We start from the raw sequence: 17,802 nt of genomic DNA on the forward strand, positions 1-17,802 counted from the left end.
CCTAACAAAAGAGAATTAGGTCAAATTTGTCATTGTATTATGGAATTATAATACTTCAATTTTTGTTGAATCTTGTTTCGCGAAATATTTTAATTTTGTTACTTTTTATTTAAAAGCAAAGGAAAAATATGTCTAAATAAAAGTGGAAATGTCACGGAGTCATCCAGCTTTGGATATGGACCCAACAAACGATGTCCAACAACAACAGCGCCTTCCCTAGTTGGACTTTGTTGCCATTTCATAATTACGTGTTTCTTCCCCTAAAATTCAACCTGTCTCTAATTACGTGGGAATGGATAAGAAGATGAAATTGAAAGGTTTGGTGGTGGACATCAACATTCGACAACGTGACCCCCAAGTTCCACCACACGATTTTTCTTTTTCTTTTTGGGGTTTATCATATATATAATTCATAGCCTTGTGCTTATGGATCACCCTCTAACTTGTTCAATCAGCTCCTCATCACCTTCCTCGTAGCCGTCTCCCTGCCTATCTTAAGTTTTCGACTTCAACTTACTGAAGAAGAAATGTGCTCTTACCCTTTCAATTTATCATATTTTATTGGCCCTTAAGAATTGATAATAGACTAGTTTCCCCAACTAAATAGATTGACCATGCAAGCAGCCTTAACAGCTTTACTTTGTTGTGTTTTATTATTTGTTACTATGAATTTACCAATAAAACCTTCCTAATTACCTTTCAAAATTTATCATAAATAAATAAATAGGGGGTTTGAGATATATTTTACATCTCTAGTTAAAGCATATATAGTTTGATTTAAAATCATATATAATGTCGAATATGATCTCACAAGTTAATAGACAAATTTAAGAATGTACGTGGTAATACTAGTGTTGTTTGTCATGCCAAAGACCATGAGGTTTGAAACTAATTTATTTGAGTCAACATTAGATAAGAATGCACCACCATATGACATTGAAAGATAAAATAAATAAGTGAATAATTATAAGAAACTAGTTACAACCATGCACGAAACATGCCATATTAAAAATGAAAAATTGTTGATGAGGAACACGATTGATTCTCTCCAAAAGAAAGGGTTGTTAGGATCTTCGTACATCATGTGGTTCATAATTTGCTTATACGATTCAGTTTTGACCAATTAATCCATATGTTCCCTGTTAGGGGACTTGGAAAATTGATAAATACTTAATGTGTATCCAATTCTTTCCTTTTGAGATTGACATCTATCGCTGGCACTGTATTATGCCAATTATTCTCAATTAATATTATATACTTTAATTAATTAAATATATCGGTGTCTATAGGCAGAGGCCCGCCTCCCAAAATTACAAAAATTTATATTTGTTTGTTTTATTTTAAAATTTATTTTTATTTTTTAAAAATTTCATAATTTCACCCCTTAAATATTAAATTTTTTTATTTTTACCCTTTCACACTTAAAATCTTGACTCCGTGGTCTATAGGTATGAGTTTCAATCTACTTTTTGTGAAAGTAGTAACCTCTCTTAAAACATAACATGTGACAAAAGCCATAGAAACATTCAAATAAAGAAAAACTATCAAAGGAAGGAATTTAGGTGTTTGCTAAATACTCCAACTAATTGGTTTATATACATTAGTTAGTATTATTTCTGTTATGCCAAAATTTAGTTCATCCGATAAATCATGTGAGATTTATGTTAATATAATGGATAAGGGATAGTATCTAAATTAATCTAAAATAGAACATTACGTCATCAAGCATGTGTATACTTAAATTAATACTATATATTTAGCATCAATTTAGAAGAAATTGATATAAATAGATAAGGTAAAATTTGATAACAAGATAATTAATGTGTAAAAGTTTAAAATAAATTTTTTTAAAAATAAAATAAAAAAATCAAGCGAAGGACGAGAATTACTACTATTCAATCGTTGTATTACTTTAATTATTTAATTTTTTTTTTAATGACAAGGTAGGTGATCCATGTATGATTTTATGTTAATTTAGAATATATAATAATATAAATCTCAACCCACAAAAATAATGCCTATTACAGGACCTGCTAATTAATCTAGAAGAACAACAATATAATTGACTATAGAAATTGCAATAATGTTAAGTAAAAAAAATGGTCTGTGGTCTTCAGACGGTGAGTCAGTGAGGATTGGGCATTGAAAGGCAACAAGCTTATCCTCTTATTTCTAGTACAAATTCTAGGTCAAGGCATTTAAACCAGAGGAGAAGATAATGTCGAATCTATGGATAAGGTAATAAAAAAAAAACACTATGGCAGCATTACTAATGACAAGGACCTCTCTAAGCCAACTAGCAAGTGGATGCAATTTTCATCCACTCAACGCCAAGAAACAACATGTGTATCTTCACCTCCATGGATGAGAATATTAATAGTGGATACAAATGTAGGCTGGGATACACGTGTCATATTTATGATTGAGATCCCATGTTCCATGCACGGCTTTATTTCCTTAAAAATGACGGAAATTGTGTGCATCTGCTGTCATGGAGACATTATCCTGGAAAAGTAACCAACCTAATCCATGTATCCTTTAATGCATATCAGCATGTGAAGGTTTATTTCTTGGTATATATAAATCTAAATCTTCTTAAGGTTTCAAGTCCTCATGGTTGCATCAAGGGCATGCATTTTTGTGCTTAGTTTCTGAAACTTCATTTACAGTTATTTGGGAAACTTGTTATTTTGCCTTCTTCTGTTGTTTCTGCACTTCTCCCAAGAATTTTGATGATATCAAAAATGGGTCAAGCTGATCTCAAAGGAATGTTTCAAGCTCCAGGTTCTGTTGAGGAGAAGGATAAGCATGACGAGAACCATGGAGATCATTGCTGGATGAACGTGGAAGATGATGATGATGATGATGATGATGATGTTATTACTACAACTTCTGGATCATCCCTGGGAGAATATTCAAGAACTTCTCAGGGATCAACTTCTTCTTCATCAGACTTGGTAGATGATGCATCTTCATCAACTTCAAATTCTTCCACCATTTGTAATGGACCTTTATATGAAATGTCAGAGCTCATGGCCCAACTTCCCATCAAGTAAGTTTGTACTAACATGAAGGATTAGTTTAAGTACTCATAAAGTTAACAGTTATGTTGTGAAGATAGATCTTACCTTCTTTCCTTTTTTTCTTTTTTTTTTTTTTGCCCTTTTTGAAGATATTTAGGCTTAATTACTTATGACAAGTTGAAAACATCAAGTTTCTCTCCTTGAAACCGTTTAGAAAGCTTTTCCCGCAGCCTGCCTTCTCTTTGATATATGTATATGTATATTTCTTCATTCTTCACATTGAATCAAAGATATATAAGTCTGAAAAAGTAGATCAGTTCATGCTAAAATGTTTTCCATGTTTGTGAACTGCAGGAGAGGACTTTCCAATCATTTTCAAGGCAAGTCCCAGTCCTTTACATCCCTCTTAAGCGTAAAGAGCCTAGAAGACCTTGCAAAGAAAGAAACTCCTTACAGAAAGAAAATGAAGGCATGTAAAAGCTATGGGGGTGGCTTGGATACGCATAAATTTTACCCTCTTCCCAGGGCCACCATATCAAAGAAATTCTCGAGAAATTCCCTGTCCTCATCTTTTCCAGGTAGAAGAAGCAGTTTTTTAAGCGGCAGGCCTCCTCCAATTCCTGTACAAAAGAACTTTTCATCTGTATAGGCCTTTATCAAGTTGCATGATTCATTGCAACACGGAATTTTTTTCCCCCCTCCTTGTAGATATTATAAAGAATCTGCGCACATGGTTTACTCATTATCAAATCTGTGGTCAAAACTTTATTTTACTATTTTTTTAATGGAAAATTAAAAGGCAAAATTTTAATTAATTTGTGGGTTCTAATATAAATTATCATTTTGATCCATTGCTAATCCATGAACATGAAGGTTTTATATACTTATGGTTAATTACTTAATTAATTATATATATATATATGATATATCTTGTCTTCTTTACAAAACTAATCAGCCTTCTCCACTCCTTTTATTTAAACAAGCAATCATATCTACTAGTTAATCCTGCAGGATGCTAATTAAAGTAGTTTTCAGCACTATATATAGTGCAGATAAGGGTATGGTAGATTAATTAATTATTGTAGCTTAATCTTTTGGGCTGAACCAATAGTATAATATTCTCGTCCTCATCTGTAAACCCTATCCATAATTGATCGATCTATTGGCTCAATGCTTCATTAGCTTGGGTTTCAGTTATGGAATGTGTCAAAATAAGAAATTAAAAAAAATAATCAAAGCCTATATAGTAGACATTAATTTCTGCACCTCAATTTACAGTTTGATTCCAGACTTCTTTTCTTGCATGAAATTTGGTGGTTTATTTACAAGATTTCTTTTTGATCCTTAGGTGTAATTGTAATGTGGTGTCTTGATGCTGGTTTCAATGCGGACCAAATGTGGTGGCGGGCTGACAGTAGCCACCCCTCAAATTTTAATCTTCCTTTAGTTTTTGTCATCTACTCTGGACATGAAATTTGCAACGCTGGAAAGTGGGAGGTCAGGCATATATATATGTCATCAAGCAAAATTCCCCCACCTATAGGAGCTTGAGTCCTAGTGCATGTGCTCGTACCATTTCTGCATAAAATTACCTCCAATTATTAGTTGGAAGATAAAACCCAGGGTCTTTCGACGTTTAGCTGCCTAAATCAGCGCCATGTATCGTATGCCTGGACACCATGTCTTGAGTAGTATTCTGACTGGCTCCTTGTTGCAATCATGCTATCTAGGAGACTAGGACTTGTCCTTTTGCTGAGTGTCAACTGTCTTCGTTATGTGGCCTAGGCAATAACCTAACTGTGGCCACCTCAGCTCCCAAAGAAGGTCCCTACTCCACTTAAATAATTATTAGCAAACAAAAGTAGTTCTTTCTAATTATGGATTGAAAATGCAAGGAATTACTGTCTACCGCTCAACTCTTATCATTGCATCCTGCAGTCGTACTGCAAAATAAATATACTTAAAAGCATATACAGAAACCAAATTATAGGTTAGATTCATTACTTCTTCAGTGTCATGAACACCTGAAATGTTTTTTTTTCCCTTCAAATCATAGCTAAACGAATATTCTTACATAGTCCCCCGATGATCTTGTCTTTTTTGAAGCATATTAAAGTCCCATACTCAATCTTGAAAAAAAAAATAAGATTAGAATCTCCTTTTGCAATATCCAAAGAAGAAAAATCTTTATTTATAGCATTATCAATACAGCATACCACCACTACACCACTCTTTTCAACATTATCTTCTTCAAATGGAATCCACTTCGAATATGTAACGCTACTCATGCATTGATGCCCAAAGATAAATTATCACAAGAGTATAATATGTAAGACCGTACTATATGTTGATGAAATTAAGAAGGATAAGAAATTAACATAAAGATGATAACCATGGCAAAGCGATTGTTAAAACAAAAAAGCAACCAATAATTAGTATTACAATGATCAGTTCCTACAGATTAGAATACAACGGATCTACAGTGAGAAGGCACTAGAGATCACATCCAAATTCTACAATAGTTTCTTTGGAAAGGGGCTGCAACATGAAACAACAGAGATGCTGTTTGTGATATCAAGATTAAAAATATCATGGAGATGCAACTGCACGATTGCGGATTCTCGCTGATCGCCTCAGTGGAGTTGTGACCACGTTCCTTCCTTCTCCATCCAGTTCTGCCTGCTGCAACGCAAACATAACAAAGTTCCGAAATGCTTAAACGAAGGTGTTTTCATAAAACAGTCCCTAAATGCATGTTATGCACATATAATTGCTTCCAAAAGAGACTACAAGATAGTATTAGCAATCAGCAACTGTGGTCCTAAATGGCTAAATGAGTGTCTGGCAGTGATAAGATAATCATGCACTTTGTGAACATGGAATTGTCTGTCACAGCTTAACTAAAACAAATCTGAAACCGAGTCTAATCTACGAATTAGACAAAAGGTGATTCTGGTTTCAAACTATGATCATCCATAATAAGGAAAACAGTCTCAGAGATAAGAATGCTAAATATAGTTGAATGAAAATAGAGGAAAAAGCTTACCATGTCATTGTTTGCCAACTCTTTTCTCAAAATTTTCTTCTTGACAGCCAATCTTTCAGATGAAGTGGAATTCACGGTAGAGAACTCTGAGATATCTTGTTGATCCTGAACCGGGGCTGAATAAGCCTTGCTCCCAAAACCCTTTTCCAGAAAATCAGAATAGCTGCTCACTTCATCTTTCATTCTGCTTTTTATGGCACGACTCTTAAGAGAGCTGCTAATTGCTCCCACGTCAAATTCACCAAGCAAGTCAACTGAAGGTGCTCGGCTTTGGTAAGATTCTTTAATATCTTTGTCCGCGGAGTTAACCAAAGGCATGGTGTTCATAAAAGAGTCGAAAAGCTTTTTATGCACCTCTCTCTCAGCAGAAAGCACCGAACTTGGTTCCTCCTTCACAACAGGTTTGGTAGAATGCTTTTCCACCAGAGAAGCGTGCTTTGATGCAATTCCCTTTCTCCTAATATTAGATCCAGATACCAAAGAGGCAACGATAGCAGCACATGTTAAAACCCCAAACATAACCTTGAGAAACACTTCAGTTCCAATTTGCTGGTTGAGCCCCTTCAGTGGGTTGACTTCTTCAAAATTGAGATTCCCAAATGTACTCGATTTTCCTGACCTCTCTAGCACAGTAACTTCGCTTTCTAAAATGTTGGCTTGAACCATATCGTCATCTCTGGCTTCATTGTGAATTTCTTCACTTACCTCCTTTGCAGCCACCCTTTCTTTCTCTGAAGAGGCTGTTGTTTGAGATGCAGCTTCCTGGTGATCAGTCCCTTCAGACAAGAGACCTGCCTGATCACCTTGTATGGATTCAATCTCCCCAGCAGTTTCTTGTCCCAGCAGTTCAATATCCCCAACCTTCTTATCAGAAACTTCTCCTGTTTTCACCAATTCCTCTTCAATTACATCTTCACTTTCTGCAGTTTCTTTTACACTTTCAGCCATCTCTACATCTTCAATCTGTTCCACGGTTTCTTCTGTCTCCTGCAACTCAATATTCTCAACAACCTGGTCAGAAACTTCTTTTGTTTCCACCAATTCATCTTCAATTTTATTTTCAGTTTCTCCATTTTTATTCAAATATTCAACCTTCTCTACATCTTTAATCAATTCTTCCCGAACAAACTGGTCAGAAACATCTGCTCCTTTAACCAATTCTTCTTCACATGCATCTTCACTTTTCCCATCTTTCTCTACTTCTTCAACCATCTCTACATATTCAACATAATTTCCATCCACTAGCTCCAAGCTAACTATTTCTCCCAAGTTAACATTTTCGACCATCTCTTTCTGAATCCCCTCATCCACAATAGCTTCGTTTAAGCCCAATAAACCCAATTGTTCTTGTTTTCCATCCAAGAACTTATGTCCAACCTCAACACTCTCAACAATTCCATTCGAGTGATTATGGATCTTTTTACAACCAAGTGTAAGGCCCTCAAAAGCTTGTGAAGGGGTTGGAGAATTCATGGAAGAAATATATGTTGTAGTTAGTAGTAATACAACCAAGACAAGCAGATATTTCAACGCCCCTCTCAAACTCCATCCTACTTCTTCCTCTGACTCTTCATCGCTTTCAATATCGAACTCTTCATGTTCTTGCTCTGAAAGACTCCCGTCACTAGAAACACTATCAGCTTCATCACCGGAAGCTTTCTTGGAATCAAAAGAAGAAGTGCTACAGACACTCACTTCATCATCTTCTTTGTCCTCCATTTTCAGGCGTAAAAAGATCTCATTCCGCCTATTAGGATTATACCTTAGGAATTGAGGCCTTGGCGAAAGGTAATTGGTTAATGGATCATAAGGCCTTGGTGAAGGTGTCTCATCCCTGGAACTGTATGATGACGGTGTCTTCTGAGAGGAAGGTTCCTTGGAATTAGCTTTAGGATCAAGATTTGGGGAATTCTTCTGTGACGCTTTTGGAATGGTCTTAGGTGAGGCTTTTGAATCAAGATTTGGGGGTTTTGAAAGATAAGTATTGGAGAAATTTGATACTGGGGATTCATTTCTTTCAGCTAATATTTTCCTTCTTCGAAAACTGGCCTTTGAAGCTGCAGAAACAGTAGGTGACATGAAATTCTTCACGGTTTCTTTCTTCGGGTTTTGCAGATTCAAACCCAATTCCTGATTGCTTCTATCATTCTCATCTGAACCTATTAGAAACCCCAACATAAAAATTAAAACAATAAACCAAATACTAATTCAAAGATTCCACCTTCCTGAGCTTGAGGGTAAAGAAAAAAAAACAAGAAGCACATAAAGAAGTAGAAAGAAAGGGCAACGTTTACCTTTGGGAGATGCAGACGATTGGATGGGAGGAGTTGAAAATGAGACTTTTTTCTCAGACCCTTTCATTTGTGCAACCTTTTTCTTTTCTTTTTCTCTTTACGTTTTGATCGAAAACGTTTTTCTTCAACTTTTTTTCTCTTTTGCTGTGACTCTGAAGAAAGAAGGAAACTGAAATCAGGTGACCGTTGGGAAGTAGATGTATTATTTTGTATTCAATTATGTATTTGAAAATTTGAAATCCCCGTATCCATTTAACCGTTGAAAGAGCTGTCAGTTTCATAACGATTTATTTAATGGAGGTCCACGGTTTAGCTTTGAAAAAAAAAAAGTGTTGTGGCCATGACCCATCTTAATTGAGCTTGATTTTCATGGCCCATCTTAATTGGGCTTAATCAACAACTTTAATCATGGGATATTATTAATAATTTCTTATTATTTCTTTAAAAGTTATCATATGAGCTTTTAACAAGCAAGATGTGTAGCTCAAAAAAAAAAAAATGGAAGCAAAGTTGAAGAAAAGCGTTGTTATGTTTGGTACTGATGGTATACAGGAGCTTAATTTAGTTCATATTTAATACCCCATTGAAAAAAAAAATCAAGCTTATTTTATGTCATATAAAAGGAGATGTAGATTATTGTAAGAACAATCCAATAAATTTCAGATGTCATGCAATTTTGTTTTTATGTAAACCTTGGAAATGAAATACATAATGTAAGATGGTTATTATTGGTTTGGATAGATTAGTCTGGAAAACACAAGGGAAGAGAAAAGAAGGATGTCAACAAATCCAGTAGGCTGAGACGAAAGACCCATTAGTCTGATAAAATAAAAAAACCTGGCCCATGCAGGTCTCGAACCTGCGACCTTCGCGTTATTAGCACGACGCTCTAACCAACTGAGCTAATAGGCCTTGTTGTTTTATGTTACCTTTTACTTTTATGTAATTTATTGACATTGTTTTAGTAATATGTTTGAAACCTATGCATCTCATATATTCCACCAATCTTTTTGAGGTTTTAATATGGGAAATTCTCTTAAAGAGAAAAGGCTTGCACAGGATAAGTGAAAATTTAAATAAAATTTTTAATTTTCTTGGCAAGTTTTTTTTTGACAAACATTTCCTCCCACACACACACATATATATATATATATATGATGCAATGAAATTTGTTCCTCAAAAATGAATGACACAAGTTCAATTTTGTATTAAATTTACACTAATTACAAGTAAAGCTTCCCTGATGTTTTGTTGTAACCAATGTTCTATGGGCATTTACAATCTTTGTATCATGTAATACTTCACTTGAACCAATAATCCAATTAAAGACTCTTCTCTTGTTTTAATGATGTTATTAGATTAAATTGACTAATAAATTGAAAAAATTTCAAACCCAAAACCTTTGACAAAACAAAAGAAACTTAACATCTTAACAAAATGCCAAAGCAAGATGGTTATAATAACAATTAAGTTTCGAAATAGTGCTTACCACATGATTAGTGGGAACCGACCATAAGGTGTAAACCATAATTTAGCCCATCAACTAATGTTATTGCCTTTAAAACTCTAATGGAATTGCCCAAAGCCACATTCCAAGACAGTCAATGACGAACTTTTTTGTTTTGGGGTTAGATTTGTTTGAATTTTTAAATCCAAAAACCCAATAATCACAGCGAAATGGTACCAAATGGATAGCTAGGAATTCGTACGAATTAAATGCAAAAAAAAATAAAATAGAGTAAACAACTTTCAAATTTGGTATTAAACTAATCGCCCCCAAAACCCTTTTTCAAAATCCAAAGTTTTCAAACTACGAAGCAGTGCAGTGGGAAATTATCTTATACAATTAATTAGCATTAGTGAATCAGAAATTGTGTTAATCAATGCATTAAGAAATGGGTTTCAGAAATATTGAACATTCTTTATGTTTGATAAGAGATTAAGATGACGAAAGCAGTAGCCGCTTAACCAAACACATTCCAGCTACATGTTCTCGTACGAAGAGCTCCAAATAAAACAATCCTGCAAAGACCTGAAATTTTTTCAGTGTTTGAATCAGATGAGACATACTTGTTAATTAAGCTTTAATCTTGTTAATTAATATAGTCATTAGCAATATCTTTTTCTTCTTTTCAAACATAGAGGGGCCGTTTTTGTCATTGCTAGCTGTGTTCATAATTATCAATTCAATTCAAACTTTTCGTAACAATTCGTGTGTTCAGAATTAAAAGATATTTTATTTATAACTTTTGAAATTTTTATTATAATCTTTATCTTTAAATTCAGAATATTAAACCCATTTCATATTTTTAAACTTGTCAATGGATAAGATATCTGTTAATTTTAAAATAATTTATCTTGAATTTCATAATTATTTGATTATTTTTTTGAAAATTTTTTACCTAATTTTATGCAATTTTTCTTGTTTGAAGATTTAAATCTGAAAGTCTCAAAATTTAATTATTGGAACGTATGTATTTGATTGATATTATCAATGAAACAGGCTATACATATATATATTTACATTTTTGTGACCAAAATAAAGTAATACAAATAGTATATATAGGAGACGGTCATGAACGTAAATTAAGGATCCGTGAGGCAATTAATTATGTTGCCGTTGTAGGCAAGAGAGACGTCCCCTTTTTCTTGCTGATGCCAAAACACTTGGGATACGCAAGTGGTTCCATTTAAAAGAAAACATTACCTTTTGTGACAAAGCTTTGCTTTTAATTATGTTGTCTGTCTCTTGTAAGTTGTAACGCCCATACAATAATAGCTAGTAGGGAAAAGGATGTGACAATTTCTGGCAAGCTGTTCTGTCACTTGTTGGACGTTTCATTATATGTGTCAAATAGAAGAGAAGAGAAGAGATAGGTTGAGCTAACAATAAATGCACAAATTTAATACAATTTAGAGTCTAAGAGACGGCATCCCTTCAATTATGGGATGCACAAAAACCCATCTCTATTTGCCTATTTATTATATACAATTCTGAAAGGAAAATGATAAACAATAATTCAAATAAAATGTACAAAAAGAATTTATTCTTAGAGTTTATACTTTCTATTTTGGTCAAAATCGAAGATTGATCCCATGCTATATCAAACTTTGTTGCTTTATCATAATATCAGCAATTTAATTCTGATTTTTTAATCAAATGGCAGATTGAGAATAATAGTTAATGATACACACATTTAACCGTTAATTTTGATAGTTCACATAGCACGTGAACTTTTTTGCCAATTAGTTGCATGTTTCCGATGTTCAAAAATATCAAACTTTTTTTTCTTTCAATAAGTTACATAATCTTAATTAATTTTCTATTTATAAATTGTTATAATTATAATCAACCAAGAAAAGTCAAAACAGTTAGTGATCAACAAATTTAATTGTCGAATATTTACAATTTCAACAATTAATGAAAATTATAAAAATTAAATTCATTGAAATTATGATATGAAAACAAAACCTTTAATTCTTCAAATTTTAAGCCATTTAACACAATGGTTTCAGAAGTGCAATGGAGACGGTTGATTTCAAGTTTCATGACGAAGTATATTAATGGGAAGAGCTGAAGGGGATTAAAAAGAACAGAGAAGGCACCCTGTGGGATCATAATTATCATGAAGGCCAGAAACTGAAGACCTCATCCAGTTACCCTCACGCTACACGAAGGTACGTCCTAACTCAACAGGTTACTACTTTTAATTTTACGTATGGCAGGACGCAGGAGGGAAGACAATGATGTCGTCAAGAGACAAATTCAACTTACTCGAGTTGCCCTCCCTTGCCTTTTTACTAGGAGGAGCAGCAGCATGTGAAGCAAAATCATTGGATGATGCAATCCTCCCAGTTCCAACCCACGAATTTCAAAGACAAACAAAGGATGAAAATCTCCCGACCACATCAATCAAACAGACCATCAATCAAATTCCAACTCTAATCAGAAAATTTTGTGATCGAAACCTACCCAAGTGCGGTCAGTGCTCCTGAAAGAAGCATGATTACTGACCAATGGGTACTTATGCTTTGATTAAACATGGTGTTTTGAATTTAATAGGCTATATATTTGATATTATATTGCACTTGCGTTGTTGAACAAGAGGAAGATTATCATGGAGCTAAAGCATGAGAATAAACATGAAAAGTTATAGTAGGTCAGGGCGCAGGATATGTACTAGTATTTATATTAGTACTATATATATATGATAGGGCTTGCCATTAGAGATTGATATTTGAGACGCAATATCAATATGGGACCAATTTGAAATTCTGGAGTTTCATGTTCCAACTAGTTCAAGGTGTAACAACTTTAATTGGAGCGATGCTAGTTTATCTTGACTTTCCACCACCTAACTATTCACATATATGATAAAATTTTAATAAATAACAATTTCACTAAGTAGTTATTTTTTGTGAGTTTACTTACATCATAATATATCTACAGTGTCATAATTTTAACGAAGAGCTATTAATCTCACTTTGTAAAAAAAATCATGAATTTTACATTAAAAAAAATATCATAATTTCATAAAAGAATCATATATTTTACATAAATAATGTATTAAAATAAAATTAAATATTTAAAATTTATATTATTTTCAACTTATGAGATATTTTTCTTGAAATAAAACAATAAGGTAATATATTCAACGAGTTAAAACGTTTAATACCTTACAAATTGGTTGAAAGCTAATAGTAGGATTCAAAGCCAACGCAGACACGCAGGCAGGCAGGCAGGGCTTGCCCCACATTATCTTTTTTTTTTAACTCATTGAGCAGAGCTTTAAAAATTGTCCTGCTCATAAATGACAGCAGTGCAGTTCACCACCAACCTAAACTGGCCTCCCTAAAGTCGAACTGTGAATGCCAAATTTAGAACCATCAAGGAAGCTTTAAATCTTTTTTTAAGTAATACTATAATTCAAAATATTGATAGTGTTATCAATTCTGGCTTTATTTCAGCAACTTTTTGAACTTTCATTTTCTCCATTCCATCTAAACAAGGTTCCCCAGATTTTGGCATTTTACAAAGAAAGTTCCAAACTGTCATCTAGGTTCTAGAATTTGTGTAAGCACCTTGTTCAAGGGGTAAAAAAGTTGCTCTTCTTAAAGATATATGTATGTATTTATATATAATGGAAATCTTCATTTCATTGGCAAGGGCATGATTGAATAAAAACTCTTTGGAAGAATTTACACAAGCGCTCTGTTCTATCCTATGGCTTGTTCATAACGAAGTGGAAAACACTAGAGAAGTTGTATTGGTTCAACTTCTACAGTTCTCTATCCAAATCCTCCTAATTTTCTTAGCAAACAAATTAAGAGGACATTGAAACTTGAGCACTACTCAAAAATCTAAAGCTTCTTCAACTTGGTAACATGACTTGTTCATTCTAACTCCACTCATGCTGTTCCTTGCAGCCATTATTTCATTGAGCGAAAGCCTCTTCTTTACTCCTGGCTCTGGTCTTTGCTTTGGGGCACTGTGAGATCTTAACTTGGCCTTGAAGGATTGTGTGTTTGCCATATAGTTAGGGAAGTTGGAATAAGGCCCAGAATACCCGTCTCCACACACGCTCTTAGCCGGTGTAGTAGGAGCATTGGACCTTGCAGCATTAGCAAAACGAGGAGTGCTATGAGCAGTCGAGAACCTACATTCATCCCCGGTGAAGCACCATTCAAAATCATGAAGATTTTGGCAATTGGGTACTGATGCTCGAGCTGGAACTGGACATGGAAGAGGCGAAGAGATTATCTGGCAAGGCAAGTCATCCCCACATTCTGATAACGCAATATTGTACCGGCGGGACCTTGACCTGGTCTTGAATGTATCAATTTCAACTATTTTAGGGCTTTCGTCGTATGCACTGATTTCAATTGATGCAGATAGTCTTTTGCTGTGGATTTCACTTCTTGGATCATCAAATCTTTCCTGAAAATGAGAGATAAAAACATCAATGAAATCAGCTGATTAAATAGGGAAGTTGCATAATATAGTGTACAGTAGAGAACGTGTTGGCAATGGGACTTACAATGGATTTCCGGGGCCTGTTTTCAGGATAGTACCTATTCTCCTTGTTGAAGGAGCGACGTATTCGCTGAGATCGAACTGCTGTTTGTGCTCTAATAAGAGCTTGCATACTATGCAGAGTTGCAGTAGCCCTCTTTCTCACAAGATAGCCTCTAACAAGAGCCTGTAACCTAACCAGTCCTTTCAGAGCTCTAAGTGCTTTCCTGGCCTGAAAGTATAACCAAATTGGATTCAACAAAGGCTCCAAGAGGGAAAACGATTGCAGCTCTTTCTTCTCTATCTTTTTCATTTTCTTTTTTTTTATTTATTTATATTTTTGGAAAAGTCAAATAATTGGCTATAGGGGCCCCAAAAGTCACCAACTTTAATGCGGTGCCAAAAACAGGCAAAAACCAAAAATTCAACGCCTGGCTTAGACAAACGATACCCAGTTCTTCAACAAAATACAAAGCTTTTAAAATTCAAAAATTCAAATCCATGGAGGAAGAAAAGATTTTTGGGCCACAGTCAAAAAGAGAGTTGGAAAACATAGGTAGCACAAGTACCGTTACATTGAACAAAGAAAACACACCTACTGTTTCATTAGCTTTGAGTCTTAATTCTGTCTTCAGCTTTTGAGCAGCAGACGTAAAAGTAATCCGATAGATAGTTAAATTACCAAGCTTGGGTAGTGTTAAGAAAATAAATATAGGTACAAATTGATACCGATTGACTCCCATGTCCCAACAGGAAAACAAAAATGTACTGTTTCCATTACCGTTTGAATCTTCTTTCCCAGAACTTTTTAGAGCAGACAGGCAAACAAGTGAGAAACAAGAAAGACAACTCCATAATACGGACCAAAAAGTAGATAAATCAATAAACAAAAGAAATGGAATGTCAAAATATCCGCTTACCAAATAGCCTCTGAAGACCGTTTGAATTTTCACAGCTGCCCACCTCTCCCTCCCTCCACCAAACAATGTACCTCTTCCATTGCTGGTCAGCCTCACCACTGCCACCGCCGCCTGTGCTGCTGCCACGGCTGCATCAGCTGCAGCTGCTGTAGCAGCAGCCACTGCAATTGCATGCTTCTTCTGCTCCTTCTCACTCTCATCAATGTAGGATCTGAGCCAAGCAGCATCGTTCGCCGGAATACTCCTTGCAATACTCAATGGAATCTGAGAGATTGCATTAGCATCCTTCCCGGACTTGGCAAAACTCCATCTTTTCTTTTCTTTCTTGTCACATAAAACTGAATTTGAATGCCCTATCTGGTCTCTGTCTTTGTCTTTCTCTTTTTTCATGCCCAACAGCCCCTTCAGCCACCTTGTAGCCCTCCCCATCTCTTGAGGATCGAAACCAAGGAAGGAAAAAGTAGTAGCAGTAGTTGTAACAAAAGTAATCCTAAATAGAGAAACAAAACAAGCGGAGTTTGTTAGAAAAAGGACCGCAAAAGAAGCTTCATTTTACTCCTTTCTCCCTCGCACTTTCCCTGGAATTTGAAGTGACAAAACAAGAGAGAATAACAAGTAGCTAGCCAGGAAATCTTTGTAAAGAGAAACGCAAATGTCAAAGCACTGTATCGAAGACCCCTTCCAAACCCAATGGTTTCTAGCAACAAAAAGTATAGCAGGAACAAAGCTTTCAAAAAGAGAAAGTGGAATCCGAGAAATACTGGAGAGAGAAACAAAGTGGGGATTGAGTTTATTAAGAGAACAAAAACAAAAAAAAAAAAGGGTGTCTGCAAGATCTCTAGAATCTTTACAGGTTGCAAGTAGAGAAGTGATGAGAACAGCGAGGAGGAAAAACATTAACTAAAAAAAGGGCATCAAAATATATGGATAAAGCTAGGATTTTTTTTTAGTGTGTTCTTTTGAAAAGAAAATCTGACACAACCTCGTGAAGAACTGCATTACAAGACAAACAAGGATGTCACAGAAAGATACAGATAACATAATTATGTTATTACGAAAACTATATGTTTCAAATAAAACTCAGTATGCCAAAACAAAGAATTACAGACAAATCATGAAAAGTAAAAAGCTGTAGTAATAATAATCACACAGAGAAGAACAAACTCACCCCTCACCTTCTCAAAATTCAAAAGAAGCGCCGGTTTCTGTCTCTCTTTCAAGTCTCAAACTTTTTCCAAGGCTTTCTCTCTCCCACTTTGTGGAGCAATGTGTACCAATCGTGTACAAAATGAAAGCTACACCCCGTGAAAACAAATACTAACAATATTTTATAGTAATCTTACACCCTTTATTTTATGAAACCAAAGGAAGAAAATCTGATTGCCATTTTTGCACAAACCACACAAAGGGTACAACTTTTCTTGCCACTGATCAGGATCAGGGTAATAAAGCAAAAGGGTTGGTTTTTGTAGCTACTACAACCCTTTTGTCTGTAAAGAGTCCAAAAAGAAAAAGGAGAAATGAAGGCTGAAACTTCTTCTCTTTTTGCTTGTTTAGGTTAAGAAGAAAGATATTTCAGTTTCCGTATCTTCTTTTCTATAATGATTTGTGGCTCAGTATCTCTCTGCCATTGATTCTGCAGAAGATCTCTCTTTTCTCTCAGTTTGAAAAGGGTGTTTTAGCAAATAAGGGGTGTAGTGGTGCAGATTTTGAATCTGTTTTTGGTAAATTATGGCAGCGAGGCCAATAAATAAGAGAGAGAGAGGGAGAGAGGAGGGTATCTCTTTAGTTATAAACAATTACTTGAACGTTATTATTTAATTTAATTTTCCATGATTCTTTGGGATACAAATGAATACTTCACCGAGTATTTGGGATGATAAAAATGGTATCCTTTTATTAGCTAGCTATTCACACTTGACAGTGGTGAATTCAAATTAAAAAAAAAAGTTATTTAAATCTGTTGGTTTTTTAAATTTTGAAAGGAGATCTAAATCTGAGCTTCTGCTGCCAATTTAATTGAAAATTACAAGGGTGAATATCAATTTCAAAACGACTTGCCCTGGATGTTTTGACCAGTATGTTGAGCAACTCTCTGGGATGATGTTGATAGAAAGGAACGTCTATAAGTACCATAATAATAATAATAACATTAATTCTTGCAGTCTGGACCCATTTTCAATTTTCATGGACTCAAAGTAGGAAACAGAAGAAGAAAAGAAAAAAATTGTTTATATTTTTTGAACTAGTCATGAGTATCTGAACCAAGGTCATCGGTTCATGATCAAGTTTTAGCAGACATATAGATTCAGGGAATTGATTTGGAAAATGGGCCTCCCAAGCATTGTCTCATCCTGGTCTATTCTCTTGCTTTGTGCACATGTGATCTGAATTCAAACACTATTTATTTTCATAAAATGGTATAATTATCCAAATTTTCTTTTTCACAGGTAAGGTTCCTTGTAATAAATTTTTAAAAAATAAAATAAAATAAAAAGAAGAGAAT

The 17,802-nt window shown here is 34.6% G+C and overlaps 3 protein-coding genes and 1 non-coding gene across 7 annotated transcripts; 1 reads left to right on the forward strand and 3 right to left on the reverse strand.

Moving 5' to 3' along the window:
• Positions 1 to 2,521: 2,521 nt before the first annotated feature.
• LOC110424426 (uncharacterized) lies at positions 2,522 to 4,898 on the forward strand. Of its 2 annotated transcripts, XM_021438983.2 has the most exons (3): positions 2,522 to 3,052; positions 3,378 to 3,601; positions 4,372 to 4,898. In XM_021438983.2, exons 1-3 carry the CDS (start codon positions 2,733 to 2,735, stop codon positions 4,572 to 4,574), a joined length of 747 nt encoding a protein of 248 aa, XP_021294658.1. In that variant the 5' UTR covers positions 2,522 to 2,732; the 3' UTR covers positions 4,575 to 4,898. The 2 variants fall into 2 exon arrangements, with proteins under 2 accessions (XP_021294658.1, XP_021294659.1); XM_021438984.2 differs by lacking the exon at positions 4,372 to 4,898 and having other exon boundaries at positions 2,535 to 3,052; positions 3,378 to 3,838.
• A 320-nt stretch (positions 4,899 to 5,218) lies between these two features.
• On the reverse strand, positions 5,219 to 8,543 carry LOC110424425 (uncharacterized). Of its 2 annotated transcripts, none has more exons than XM_021438982.2 (3): positions 8,364 to 8,543; positions 6,070 to 8,228; positions 5,219 to 5,702 (listed from the first exon to the last, which is right to left on the reverse strand). In XM_021438982.2, the coding sequence occupies exons 1-3, from the start codon at positions 8,428 to 8,430 to the stop codon at positions 5,613 to 5,615; spliced, it is 2,316 nt and encodes a 771-aa protein (XP_021294657.1). In that variant the 5' UTR covers positions 8,431 to 8,543; the 3' UTR covers positions 5,219 to 5,612. The 2 variants fall into 2 exon arrangements, with proteins under 2 accessions (XP_021294657.1, XP_021294656.1); XM_021438981.2 differs by having other exon boundaries at positions 5,220 to 5,705.
• A 658-nt stretch (positions 8,544 to 9,201) lies between these two features.
• On the reverse strand, positions 9,202 to 9,275 carry TRNAI-AAU (transfer RNA isoleucine (anticodon AAU)). The gene has a single exon. It is a non-coding gene; the product is annotated as a tRNA-Ile (tRNA).
• A 4,235-nt stretch (positions 9,276 to 13,510) lies between these two features.
• On the reverse strand, positions 13,511 to 17,001 carry LOC110424275 (protein IQ-domain 26-like). Of its 2 annotated transcripts, none has more exons than XM_021438823.1 (4): positions 16,472 to 17,001; positions 15,297 to 15,786; positions 14,402 to 14,608; positions 13,511 to 14,301 (listed from the first exon to the last, which is right to left on the reverse strand). In XM_021438823.1, exons 2-4 carry the CDS (start codon positions 15,723 to 15,725, stop codon positions 13,717 to 13,719), a joined length of 1,221 nt encoding a protein of 406 aa, XP_021294498.1. In that variant the 5' UTR covers positions 15,726 to 15,786; positions 16,472 to 17,001; the 3' UTR covers positions 13,511 to 13,716. The 2 variants fall into 2 exon arrangements, with proteins under 2 accessions (XP_021294498.1, XP_021294499.1); XM_021438824.1 differs by having other exon boundaries at positions 16,465 to 17,001.
• Between the last annotated feature and the right edge of the window lie 801 nt (positions 17,002 to 17,802).

Source organism: Theobroma umbraticum, unplaced genomic scaffold, assembly GCF_002168275.2.
Source record: "Theobroma umbraticum cultivar Fairchild unplaced genomic scaffold, ASM216827v3 scaffold_204.0, whole genome shotgun sequence".
Taxonomy (NCBI): Eukaryota; Viridiplantae; Streptophyta; class Magnoliopsida; order Malvales; family Malvaceae; genus Theobroma; species Theobroma umbraticum.

Coding starts and splice junctions, on each gene's coding strand:
- LOC110424425 (XM_021438981.2), bottom strand. CDS start 8,430: ATGAAAGGGTCTGAGAAAAAAGTCTCATTTTCAACTCCTCCCATCCAA. Junction 8,229..8,363: donor ATCGTCTGCATCTCCCAAAG/GTAAACGTTGCC, acceptor GGTTTCTAATAG/GTTCAGATGAGAATGATAGA. Junction 5,706..6,069: donor AGTTGGCAAACAATGACATG/GTAAGCTTTTTC, acceptor TTTGCGTTGCAG/CAGGCAGAACTGGATGGAGA.
- LOC110424275 (XM_021438823.1), bottom strand. CDS start 15,725: ATGGGGAGGGCTACAAGGTGGCTGAAGGGGCTGTTGGGCATGAAAAAA. Junction 14,609..15,296: donor CGGTCTTCAGAGGCTATTTG/GTAAGCGGATAT, acceptor TTATACTTTCAG/GCCAGGAAAGCACTTAGAGC. Junction 14,302..14,401: donor ACAGGCCCCGGAAATCCATT/GTAAGTCCCATT, acceptor TCTCATTTTCAG/GAAAGATTTGATGATCCAAG.
- LOC110424426 (XM_021438983.2), top strand. CDS start 2,733: ATGATATCAAAAATGGGTCAAGCTGATCTCAAAGGAATGTTTCAAGCT. Junction 3,053..3,377: donor ATGGCCCAACTTCCCATCAA/GTAAGTTTGTAC, acceptor TGTGAACTGCAG/GAGAGGACTTTCCAATCATT. Junction 3,602..4,371: donor CCTGTCCTCATCTTTTCCAG/GTAGAAGAAGCA, acceptor TTTGATCCTTAG/GTGTAATTGTAATGTGGTGT.